This window comes from Mustelus asterias, unplaced genomic scaffold, assembly GCF_964213995.1.
Source record: "Mustelus asterias unplaced genomic scaffold, sMusAst1.hap1.1 HAP1_SCAFFOLD_902, whole genome shotgun sequence".
Taxonomy (NCBI): Eukaryota; Metazoa; Chordata; class Chondrichthyes; order Carcharhiniformes; family Triakidae; genus Mustelus; species Mustelus asterias.
In genome coordinates this window covers 20,893-33,937 of record NW_027590848.1, presented here as the reverse complement: position 1 = coordinate 33,937, position 13,045 = coordinate 20,893, and the positions used below count along the sequence as shown (strand labels likewise).

Sequence of the window (13,045 nt, the reverse complement as noted above, 5' to 3'; positions counted from 1 at the left end):
GCAGCCCGGTCCACCAGAGCCCATCCCAGCAGCCCAGACCAGCAGAGCCCATCCCAGCAGCCCAGTCCACCAGAGCCCATCCCAGCAGCCCAGTCCACCAGAGCCCATCCCAGCAGCCCAGTCCACCAGAGCCCATCCCAGCAGCCCAGTCCAGCAGAGTTAGTTTGAACCCTTCCCAACAACACTAGCCAATATCCCTGCAAGGATGTCAGTTCCATTCCATTCCCAATATCCTAGAAATCTAAAGCACTCCCTGCTGCAATATCTCTGTAGCCATGCATTCATTTGGACCAACTTCCCATTTCTATACTCACTCGCACGTGGTGAAGGGCCAGGTTGATGCTCGGGGTGGAAGGAGTAAGCCCCTGTTCCAAGTCCCAATGGTCTAACTAGTGCCTTGCATAGTTTTAGCAAGACTTACCTCTTTTTGTACTCCATTCCCATTGAAATAAAGGCCAACACTCCATTTGTCTTCCCTATACCTGCTGAGCTCACATGCTAGCTTTCTGTGATTCATGCACAAGGACCCCAAATCCCTCCGTGCTGCAGCTTTCTGCAGTCTTTCTCCATTTTAATAATATTCAGCTCCTTTATTCTTCCTACCAAAGTGCATAACTTCACATTTTCCTACAATATATCCCATCTGACATGTTTTTGCCCACTCACTTAACCTGTCCAGATCCCTCTGTAGATTCTTTGTATCATCCTCACCACTTGCCTTCCCACTTATTTTTAAGTCATCCACAAACTTGGCAATAGCACATTCACTTCCCTCGTCCAAGTCATGAATATATGTGTGCAGCACGGTGGCACAGTGGTTAGCACTGCTGCCTCACAGTGCCAGGGAGTCGGGTTCGATTCCCGGCTTGGGTCACTGTCTATGTGGAGTTTGCCCTGTGTCAGCGTGAGTTTCCTCCAGGTGCTCCCGTTTCCTCCCACAGTCCAAAAGTATGAAAGTATAAAAGATTATAAAAGTTGGGGTCTGATGTTGCGGTTGTATAGAATGTTGGTTCGGCCGCATTTGGAATACTGCGCCCAGTTCTGGTCGCCACACTACCGGAAGGATGTGGAGGCTTTAGAGAGAGTACAGAGGAGGTTTACCAGGATGTTGCCTGGTATGGAAGGGCTTAGTTATGAGGAGAGATTGGGTAAACTGGGGTTGTTCTCCCTGGAAAGACGGAGGATGAGGGGTGACCTAATAGAGATGTATAAAATTATGAAAGGCATAGATAGGGTGAACGGTGGGAAGCTTTTTCCCAGATCGGTGGTGACGTTCATGAGGGGTCATAGGTTCAAGGTGAGGGGGGGAGGTTTAACACAGATATCAGAAGGACGTATTTTACGCAGAGGGTGGTGGGGGCCTGGAATGCGCTGCCGGGCAAGGTGGTGGAGGCGGACACACTGGGAATGTTTAAGACTTATCTAGATAGCCACATGAATGGAGTGGGAATGGAGGGATACAAAAGAATGATCTAGTTTGGACCAGGGAGTGGCGCGGGCTTGGAGGGCCGAAGGGCCTGTTCCTGTGCTGTATTGTTCTTTGTTCTTTGTTCCAAAGACAAGCAGGTTAGGTGGATTAACCATGGTAAATTGCCCCAAAGATGTGTAGGTATAGGGATTAGCAGGGTAAATGCACAGGGGGGGTTACGGGGATAGGGCTCTGGCTCTGTCGAAGAGTCGGTGCAGACTCGATGGGTCAAATGGCTTCCTTCTGCACTGTAGCGATTCTGTTCTATGATCGAAATGTAGTAAATAATTGTGGGTCCAGCACTGATCCCTGTGGCACTTCACTCGTTAGAGGTTACCATCCTGAAAATACCCCTCTTATCCCAACTCTCTGTCTTCTATTAGAACTAAGAAAGAACAGCACAGGAACAGGCCATTCGGCCCACCAAGCCTGCGCCAACACATGACACCTTTCTAAGCTAAAGACCTTTTGCCTCTAAGTGGTCTGAATCCCTCTGTTCCCGGCCTATTCATGTATCTGTCAAGATGCTTCTTAAGCGTTGCTCTTGTATCTACTTCTACCGCCTCCTCTGGCAGCGCATTCCAGGCACTTACCACCCTCTGTGTAAAAAACCTGCCTTTCACATCTCCTTTAAACTTTCCGTCTTTTACTTCGAATCTATGTCCCCTAGTAACTGACATTTCTATCCTGGGCAAAAAAAGGCTCTCAACTATCCATTCTATCCATGCCTCTCATCATCTTGTAAACTTCTATCAATTAGCCAAATATCTGTCCATACTCAGGTACTACCCCGAACACCATGGGCCCTTTACCTTTTGTGTGTTACCTCCTCAAACACTTTTGAAAATCCAAGTACATTACATCCACTGGTTCCCCTTTATCTTGCTCATTACCATCTCAAAGAATTCAACTACATTTGTTGCAGACGGACATCCTCCGTTGAGCTGATTTCCCTCTTCATGAAGCCATGCTGACTTTGTTTGATTATATTATACATTTCTAAATGTTCTGCTACTACATCCTTTTTAATGGACTCTAATATTTTTCCAACTTCAGATGGTAAGTTAACTGGCCTGTCATTACCTTTTTTTTAAAATCCCCTTCTCTTTCTGAGTAAGGTTGTTTGATTGGCAGTTTTCCAATCCTCTGTGCCTTTTTCAGAATTTAAGGATTCCTGGAAAATTGCTACCAGTGCACCCGCTATGCAGATGTGAAGTTATGCACTTTGGTTGGAAGAACAAAGGAACTGAATATTATTTAAATGGAAAAAGGCTGCAGAAAGCTGCAGCATGGAGGGATTTGGGGGTCCTCGTGCATAAATCACAAGGAGTTAGCATGTGAGTTCAGCAGGTAGCTACTTCCTTTAATATCCTAGGGTGCAACCCATCAGGTCCAGGGGACTTGAGGGCCTTTAGCCGGTACAGATATCATTCCCCAGAAACAGTCCAAACATGTGCAGGTTCGGTGGATTGGCCATGATTAATGCGCAGGTTATGGGGATAGAGTGAGGGAGTGGGCCGAGGGTAAGGTGCTCTAATAGAGTGTTGGTGCAGACTCGATGGGCCGATTGGCCTCCTGCACTGCAGGGATTCAATGATTTGATTATATGGTGCGCTGGTTAGCCTCCTCCTGCACCATCACAATTCTGTGATCTCGTTCTCCCACTTGTGTCTCAATCATCTCCTCCGCTCTCAACCCCCTCTTTCGCTCCTCTCGCTGCGTTTTTTTTCTTTCCCCCCACTATCCCTTTGTCACCTTTCTTGCCCATTCCTCACTCTTCCCGTCTCTCCATTTTTCTGGTTCCACATTTACTGGCTGGAATTTTACCGTCGCGCCCGCCACGGAATCGGAGCGGGCAAAGAGCGGGCAATGAAAACACCCACTGACCTCAGGCGGGATTTTATTTTTATGACAAGCGAGGCCATAAAATCCTGCTCACTGTCTCTCTGTCTCGCCCCCACTTCTTGTTACCCCTTCTCTTCATTCCTCCACCTCTCTCTCTTCACCTTTCTGTACCTTCCTCTTCTCTGTCCTTTATGTTTCTCTCTCCTTTTCTTTCTCTCCCTCTTCCCTCATCCTGTCTTTCACTCATTCTCCAACCCCCTCCCCCTCCACCTGATTTGATTGTGGATCTTGCTGTAAAAAGGATTTCTTGTTTGTGTTTTGCTGACAGATTCTGCAAGAGATGAATGTTTATTACAGTAAGTCGCTGCACGCTTATCGAATGACCGGAGCTGGTAACAGGACACTGCATTCTATTCACAGTGTGGTGAGTACACATTTCACACGGTCACCCCAGATAGTGAGAGTGTGCACACACTCAGCCATCCCAAACACTTGTGTGAGTGAACACTTTACACACTCACCTCACCAGTTAGCCACATCGAATTTCCAGAACAATCACCGCACATTATACCTTAAACAACCTGACCAATATTCCCAGCATTTTCCCGGCCAAAGAGGGAAAACAGACAGAATGGGCAGGATTTTCCTTCAGGATTCAGAGCCGAACAACAAGAGAAAATGGGGTCCAAACCACCCACTAGTTGGCAGTGAGGCAGGCTCCGGAATATTCCGGAGGGGGGGTCTCCATACTCACGGTATTTATCAGCATGGTGGTCAGGCTTCACATTCAGAATTCCCTCGGCAGTCCCGTACAGAGAGGGAGCACCGCAGTGACCGGGTGCAAACTCAGAGCGCCCCTCAACAAGGGACATAGCAACAGGAAGAGAAACACCAATACTGGATTGCCATTGGTCAAGATTGCAACCTTTCCGTCCTGTGGCCGCACCAATAGGATGGAGCTCCGGCTGGGATAAAGGATGAAGCTTTTGCAGATGGACATCCTCCGTTGAGCTGGCAATCTGACCACCAGGCTAGTAGCCAAGAGGCTGAAAAACCACTGCAAATTGAACTCGAATCACCTTCATTACCTGTCCACCTCTGCGGATCCCATCAGAAGGTGGTGCTGTGCTGCCTTCCTGAGCCGCTGCAGTCCATGGGGTGTAGGTACACCCACAGTGCTGTTAGGGCATAAGTTCCGGGATTTTGATATATTTAATATATAACAGTGATATAGCCAAGTCAGGATGGTGAGCGGCTTGGAGGGTGTAATGTCAGAACTGTGGGAGGGGTTATGGGTTTTAACAGAACGAAAAGACCAAGCATGTGGTCTCACTGACACACTGCTCACAGTCTCACTCTCACTGACACACTCACTGCTCACAGTCTCACTCTCACTGACACACTCACTGCTCACAGTCTCACTCTCACTGACACACTGCTCACAGTCTCACTCTCACTGACACACTCACTGCTCACAGTCTCACTCTCACTGTCACACTCACTGCTCACAGTCTCACTCACTGTCACACTCATCGCTCACAGTCTCACACTCACTGTCACACTCACTGCTCACAGTCTCACACTCACTGACACACTGCTCACAGTCTCACTCTCACTGTCACACTCACTGCTCACAGTCTCACTCTCACTGTCACACTCACTGCTCACAGTCTCACACTCACTGTCACACTCACTGCTCACAGTCTCACACTCACTGACATACTGCTCACAGTCTCACTCTCACTGTCACACTCACTGCTCACAGTCTCACTCTCACTGTCACACTCACTGCTCACAGTCTCACTCTCACTGTCACACTCACTGCTCACAGTCTCACACTCAGTGACACACTGCTCACAGTCTCACTCTCACTGTCACACTCACTGATCACAGTCTCACACTCAGTGACACACTGCTCACAGTCTCACTCTCACTGTCACACTCACTGCTCACAGTCTCACTCTCAGTGACACACTGCTCACAGTCTCACTCTCACTGTCACACTCACTGCTCACAGTCTCACACTCACTGACACACTGCTCACAGTCTCACTCTCACTGACACACTCACTGATCACAGTCTCACACTCACTGTCACACTCACTGCTCACAGTCTCACTCTCAGTGACACACTGCTCACAGTCTCACTCTCACTGTCACACTCACTGCTCACAGTCTCACTCTCAGTGACACACTGCTCACAGTCTCACTCTCACTGACACACTGCTCACAGTCTCACACTCACTGACACACTCACTGCTCACAGTCTCACTCTCACTGACACACTCACTGCTCACAGTCTCACACTCAGTGACACACTGCTCACAGTCTCACTCTCACTGTCACACTCACTGCTCACAGTCTCACACTCACTGACACACTGCTCACAGTCTCACTCTCACTGACACACTCACTGATCACAGTCTCACACTCACTGTCACACTCACTGCTCACAGTCTCACACTCAGTGACACACTGCTCACAGTCTCACTCTCACTGACACACTCACTGCTCACAGTCTCACACTCACTGACACACTCACTGCTCACAGTCTCACACTCACTGACACACTCACTGCTCACAGTCTCACTCTCACTGTCACACTCACTGCTCACAGTCTCACACTCACTGACACACTGCTCACAGTCTCACTCTCACTGTCACACTCACTGCTCACAGTCTCACACTCAGTGACACACTGCTCACAGTCTCACTCTCACTGACACACTCACTGCTCACAGTCTCACACTCACTGACACACTCACTGCTCACAGTCTCACACTCACTGACACACTCACTGCTCACAGTCTCACTCTCACTGTCACACTCACTGCTCACAGTCTCACACTCAGTGACACACTGCTCACAGTCTCACTCTCACTGACACACTCACTGCTCACAGTCTCACACTCACTGACACACTCACTGCTCACAGTCTCACACTCACTGACACACTCACTGCTCACAGTCTCACACTCACTGACACACTCACTACTCACAGTGAGAATATAAAGACTGACAAATCCCCCGGGCCTGATGGAATCTATCCAAGGCTGCTCAGGGAGACGAGAGGTGAAATTGTTGGGCCTCTGATGCAAATCTTTGTCTCGTCACTGGACGCAGGTGAGGTCCCAGAGGATTGGAGGATAGCTAATGTGGTCCCGTTATTTAAGAAGGGTAGGAAGGATAACCCGGGTAATTATAGGCCGGTGAGCTTGACGTCCATGGTGGGGAAGTTGTTGGAGAAGATTCTTAGAGATAGGATGTATGCGCATTTAGAAAGGAATAAACTCATTAACGATAGTCAGCATGGTTTTGTGAGAGGGAGGTCATGCCTCACTAACCTGGTGGTGTTTTTTGAAGAAGTGACCAGAATGGTTGACGAAGGAAGGGCCGTGGATGTTGTCTATATGGACTTTAGTAAAGCGTTTGACAAAGTCCCTCATGGTAGGCGAGTGAAAAAGGTTGGATCTCATGGGATAAAGGGGGAGGTGGCTAGATGGGTGGAGAACTGGCTTGGTCATAGAAGACAGAGGGTGGTAGTGGAAGGGTCTTTTTCCGGCTGGAGGCCTGTGACTAGTGGTGTTCCACAGGGCTCTGTATTGGGACCTCTGCTGTTTGTGATTTATATAAATGATCTGGAAGAAGGAGTAACTGGGGTGATCAGTAAGTTTGCGGATGACACAAAACTGGCAGGACTTGCAGATAGTGAGGAACATTGTCAGAGGCTACAGAAGGATATAGATAGGCTGGAAATTTGGGCAAAGAAATGGCAGATGGAGTTCAATCCTGATAAATGCGAAGTGATGCATTTTGGTGGGAATAATGTAGGGAGGAGCTACACGATAAATGGAAGAACCATAAAGGGTGTAGAGACGCAGAGGGACCTGGGTGTGCAAGTCCACAGATCTTTGAAGGTGACGTCACAGATGGAGAAGGTGGTGAAGAAGGCATATGGCATGCTTGCCTTTATAGGACGGGGCATAGAGTATAAAAGTTGGGGTCTGATGTTGCAGATGTATAGAACATTGGTTCGGCCGCATTTGGAATACTGCGTCCAGTTCTGGTCGCCACACTACCAGAAGGACGTGGAGGCTTTGGAGAGAGTACAGAGGAGGTTTACCAGGATGTTGCCTGGTATGGAGGGGCTTGGTTATGAGGAGAGATTGGGGAAACTGGGGTTGTTCTCCTTGGAAAGACGGAGGATGAGGGGAGACTTAATAGAGGTGTATAAAATTATGAAAGGCATAGATAGGGTGAACGGTGGGAAGCTTTTCCCCGGGTCGGTGGTGACGTTCACGAGGGGTCATAGGTTCAAGGTGAAGGGGGGGAGGTTTAACACAGATATCAGAAGGACATATTTTACACAGAGGGTCGTGGGGGCCTGGAATGTGTTGCCGGGCAAGGTGGTGGAGGCGGACACACTGGGAACGTTTAAGACTTATCTGGACAGCTATATGAACGGAGTGGGAATGGAGGGATACAAAAGAGTGGTCTAGTTTGGACTAGGGAACGGCGCGGGCTAATTGTTCTTTGTTTCTCGTTTCAAGGCTTCATTCTATGATCATCTTGCTGGTGCCAGTACAGAGCGAGACTGCGGATAGTTGGGAACCTGTCTCGGGGGCAGGGAATTCAGATGGTGTTCGTAAAGCAGAAGTGGAAATGAATAGGGTTGGGAAGCATTTTCTGATCAGGGCCAGTGTGATCTCCTGGACTCGTTTCGATCGCCTCAGGGGGTCGGAGAGGAATTTCCCAGATTTTTTTTTTCCCCATATTGGCCCTGGGGTTTTCACTCTGGGTTTTCGCCTCTCCCTGGAGATCACATGGTCTGGAATGGGGGGGTGGGGGTGAGTTAATAGGTTGTGATGAACAAAGCATCGTAGCTGTGAGGGACAGCTCGGTGGATAGGATATTAGGATGTCGATAGGCTGGAAAATTGGGCGGGGATCCTGGATTCAGGATTCAATCCTGGACCGGGGAGCAGCGCGGGCTTGGAGGGCCGAAGGGCCTGTTCCTGTGCTGTATTGTTCTTTGTTCTTTGTTCTCACTCTCACTGACACACTTACTGCTCACAGTCTCACACTCACTGGCACACTCAGTGCTCGCAGTCTCACACTCACTGGCACACTCAGTGCTCACAGTCTCACTCCCACTGGCACACTCACTGCTCAGTGTCTCACTCTCACTGACACACTCACTGTTCACAGTCTCATTCTCACTGACACACTCACTGCTCACAGTCTCACACTCACTGACACACTCACTGCTCACAGTCTCACACTCACTGGCACACTCACTGCTCACAGTCCCACACTCAATGACACACTGCTCACAGTCTCACACTCACTGGCACATTCACTGCTCACAGTCTCACACTCACTGACACACTCACTGCTCACAGTCTCAGACTCACTAACACACACTGCTCACAGTCTCACACTCACTGACACACTCACTGTCTCACACTCACTGACACATTCAGTGTACAATCTCATATCCACTGACACACTTGCACAGTCTCAAACTCACTGACACACTCACACAGTCTCACACTCACTGACCCACACGCTGCTCACAGTCTCGCACTCACTGACACACAGCATCACACTCACTGACACACTCGCACAGTGTTCAACTCACTGACACACACGTTGCTCACAGTCTCACACTCACTGACACACTCAGTGTACAGTCTCGCACTCACTGACACACAGCCTCACACTCACTGACACACTCACAGTGTTCAACTCACTGACACACACGTTGCTCACAGTCTCACACTCACTGACACACTCAGTGTAGAATCTCACACTCACTGACACACATACAGTCTCACACTCACTGACACACTCAGTGTAGAATCTCACACTCACTGACACACATACAGTCTCACACTCACTGACACAGTGTAGAATCTCACACACTGACACACATACAGTCTCACACTCACTGACACAGTGTAGAATCTCACACTCACTGACACACATACAGTCTCACACTCACTGACACACTCAGTGTACAATCTCACACTCACTGACACACAATCTCACAGACTGACACACTCGCACAGTCTCACTCACTGATACACTCGCACAGTCTTACAATCACTGATACGTTCGCACAGTCTCACACTCGCTGACACACACGCTGCTTACAGTCTCACACTCACCGACACACTCAGAATCTCACAGTCACTGACACATTTGCACAGTCTCACACTCACTGACACACACAGTCTCACTCACTGATACATTTGCACAATCTCACAATCACTGACACACTCACACAGTCTCACACTCACTGACACAGTCGCTCAGCCTCACACTCACTGCTCACAGCCTCACATTCACTGACACACTCAGTGCTCACAGTCTCACTCTCACTGACACACTCACTGCTCACAGCCTCACATTCACTGACACACTCAGTGCTCACGGTCTCACACTCACTGACACACACACAGTCTCACACTCACTGCTCAGTCTCACACTCACTGACACATCTAATGTACAGTCTCTCACTCACTGACACACTCACAGTCTCATACTCACTGACACACCCAATGTACAGTCTCACACTCACTGACACACCCAATGTACAGTCTCTCACTCACTGACACACTCACACAGTCTCACACTCACTGACACACCCAATGTACAGTCTCACACTCACTGACACACTCACACGGTCTCACACTCACTGACACACCCAATGTACAGTCTCACACTCACTGACACACTCAATCTCACACTCACTCTGACAGACTCAGTCTCACACTCACTGACACACCCAATGTACAGTCTCACACTCACTGACACACCCAATGTACAGTCTCACACTCACTGACACACCCAATGTACAGTCTCACACTCACTGACACACACACAGTCTCACACTCACTGACACACCCAATGTACAGTCTCACACTCACTGACACACTCAATCTCACACTCACTCTGACACACTCAGTCTCACACTCACTGACACACCCAATGTATAGTCTCACTCTCACATATGTGTTCCAGCCTCTTTCTCAGGTGGTGCCGGGTTTGATGTAAAATATTTTGACGTGTGTTTCTCTTTCCCCCTCTCTCCATCTCTATCCCTATCTCGCTCTCTCTCTAGTTGCAGTGCTGTGGCGATTCTTCCCCAGATCCCACCATCCAGCTGCTGTGTCCCACATTACACACACCTGTGGTGAGTTCCCCCTTTCATATTGAATTCTACGGGGAATTGTTTGATTCGCTTGCCCAATGCTGTCACGGTGACCCTTCAACTGATTTAAAGCTGTGATGATAAGCTCTGAGCTGTGACTGACCCTGGCTGTAACAACACGGACTAGTCCTGGATCCAGCCTGTTTATTTATTTCAGGTACATTTTGCAGATTCTGGTCTGTTCCCTTTGCCATTCTGAGTATTAATCTGACAGCAGATATCCACCTGTACGCTCCCATTGCCTATTTTGTTCATTGCTGTGCTCTTTAGGTTCAGGGCACTGTTACACATTTAGATTCCACTGTTTATTTTATAACGTCCAATAATCTTTCTCTCATTCGTTTTCTTCGGAGAGTGAAACTGAATTCAGTTTTTAGATAGAGTCTGAGCAGTGAATTGTCGAGTTCTGAAGGCCCCTGAGGATCGTCAATAGATCGTCCACGTGGGCCTCACAGCGTACAGCAGACCTGCCTCGGTCCTGCTGGACAGGATTATGTAGCGCCTCACGAGTGTTGCTCACACCTAGTGCTCAGTGTCAGTGCTGCACACTCACCCAGGCAGCAATATTCAAGAGTGAGTTTGTCAGTCTGTAAATGTAATGATCTCACCGAGGCCGGCCTCCTGTCACCAACACCCTTTGTTTACATAGCGAAGAAAGCTTCTGTGGCTGCGCTCACAGATTAAGCTCTGGTGACCATTGGCTGCTGGCCAGAGTAGAGACAACTGGTTTTAAACTCCCGCTGCTCCTTTCCTATTGGGCAAGCCCATGGGGACGACCTATTGACGATCCTCCGGGGACTTGAGAACCATTGCAGTTGCTGTCTTTGGGATGAGCAGCTGAAATAAGAGATCCCAGGGCATTATTCCCAGGGAGATCAGGGAAGTTCTCCTTGTCAATCCTGATCAATATTTATCCCTCAAATAATATAATTGAAATATCCCCAGCAGTGAGAGTTGGAGATGACAATTCCTGGGGTAGATGTGTTTGCATCCTTAGAGCACGTATTCACCAGGTTATTTATGAGAAAATACTATCTGCTCCAACCTCTGATCACTGTTACTGACTTCCTGCTCATTGTCTCCACAGAATTGCACTTCCAAATTAAAGGACTTTTTCAACTCAAAGCTGTACATGATTGGAGTAATGGGAATCGGGATTGCGGGAGTGATGGTAAGGGTCGTATACTCCCTTGGTCAATAGGCCTGAGCCCGTATGCATCTCAGTGTCAGCTACAGGCTGTGCAGCCAGTGTGATGATCCCACTGTCACCTTGTCACAAGAACAGAAAGTACCACAGAAACTCTAAACATCTGTACAGAGAGAAACAGAGTTAACATCTGCAATCCATGGGACTCCTCTTCAAAGCTATAGTGAGGGAGAAATTTGCTGAATTTTATACTTTATATGAGGGGGTGGAACAGCTCTAAGACAGGAGAAGGTCAGTGATTGGTGGGAGCTTTCAACCTAGAGAGATTGCAGCAGAGATGTATGAGTCACGCGGCAGAGGAAGTGTTAATGGCAGTGTGTGGGACCAGAGAAGGAGCGGCAGAACGGTAAGATAAAGGTAGTGTCATTGTGAGAATAAAGGCCAGTGCACAGTGAAAGCAAAACATAGGAACAAGTGACAGATGGCCCAGTGGGGGAGTAGGGTTTGCATTAGGACAACAATGTTTTTGCATAAGAACGGGGTCAAGATGGAGGAGAGAGTTTGTGGTCTGAAGTTGTTGAACTCAGTGTTGAGTCCGGAAGGCTGTAAAGTGCCCAATCAGAAGATGAGGTGCTGTTCCTCCAGTCCGCGTTGGGGTTCACTGGAACATTGCAGCAGCCCAATGATGGACAGGTGGGCACGAGAGCAAGATGCTGAGTTAAAATGGCAAGTGACAGGAAGGTTGGATCAACATTCCAGAGTCCTTCACTCTGCCGTTAACCTTTCCTCGGTCTCGTAATTTACACAGCCTTGTTGCAATCTCTCCCAGCAACCACCATTCACTGACCTGCTCTGCTCCAGCTGCTCCACCCCCTCTTAGACAATATAAAATCCATCACATTTCTCCCTCTCTTCAGCTCTGAAGAAGAGTCACATTAGACTCGAAACGTTAACTCTGTTTCTCTCTCCACAGGCGCTGCCAGACTTGCTGAGTCTTTCCAGCATCCTCTGTTTTTGTTTCAGATTTCCAGCATCTGCCGTATTTTGCTTTTAGTTTAATGACATCTTGTCAATCCAACAAATACTTCTCAACACTTGAGGCTAATTTCAAACATAAATTCTAAACTGGTTGATGAATTGAAGAGAAGGAGTATCAGTTTTGCTCAGAGTATACATGTGACTCCTTACCCACACTGCATGTCTGAGACTGATTGGCTTGAGGGAAATGGGCATTAAACACCGGGTATTCAGAGTCACCGCATCCCAGCTGGCTGCCGGCTTTTTCATCCATAATCCAAATTGTTAATAAATCCCATCACATCTGTCCGGCCAGTATTAGTGTGTGTTCAACAAACTCTAACTGATACCAGA

At 48.4% G+C, this 13,045-nt stretch overlaps 1 protein-coding gene across 1 annotated transcript in view; it reads left to right on the top strand.

Moving 5' to 3' along the window:
* The window catches only part of LOC144487588 (CD9 antigen-like), a gene marked incomplete at its 5' end in the record, with an annotated part of 125,790 nt that overhangs the window by 110,184 nt on the left and 2,561 nt on the right, over positions 1-13,045 (top strand). The window contains 3 exons of the mRNA XM_078205672.1: positions 3,642-3,737; positions 10,438-10,509; positions 11,615-11,698. Of these exons, the coding sequence (XP_078061798.1) occupies positions 3,642-3,737; positions 10,438-10,509; positions 11,615-11,698 (252 nt within the window). The remainder of the gene's footprint in view (positions 1-3,641; positions 3,738-10,437; positions 10,510-11,614; positions 11,699-13,045) is intronic.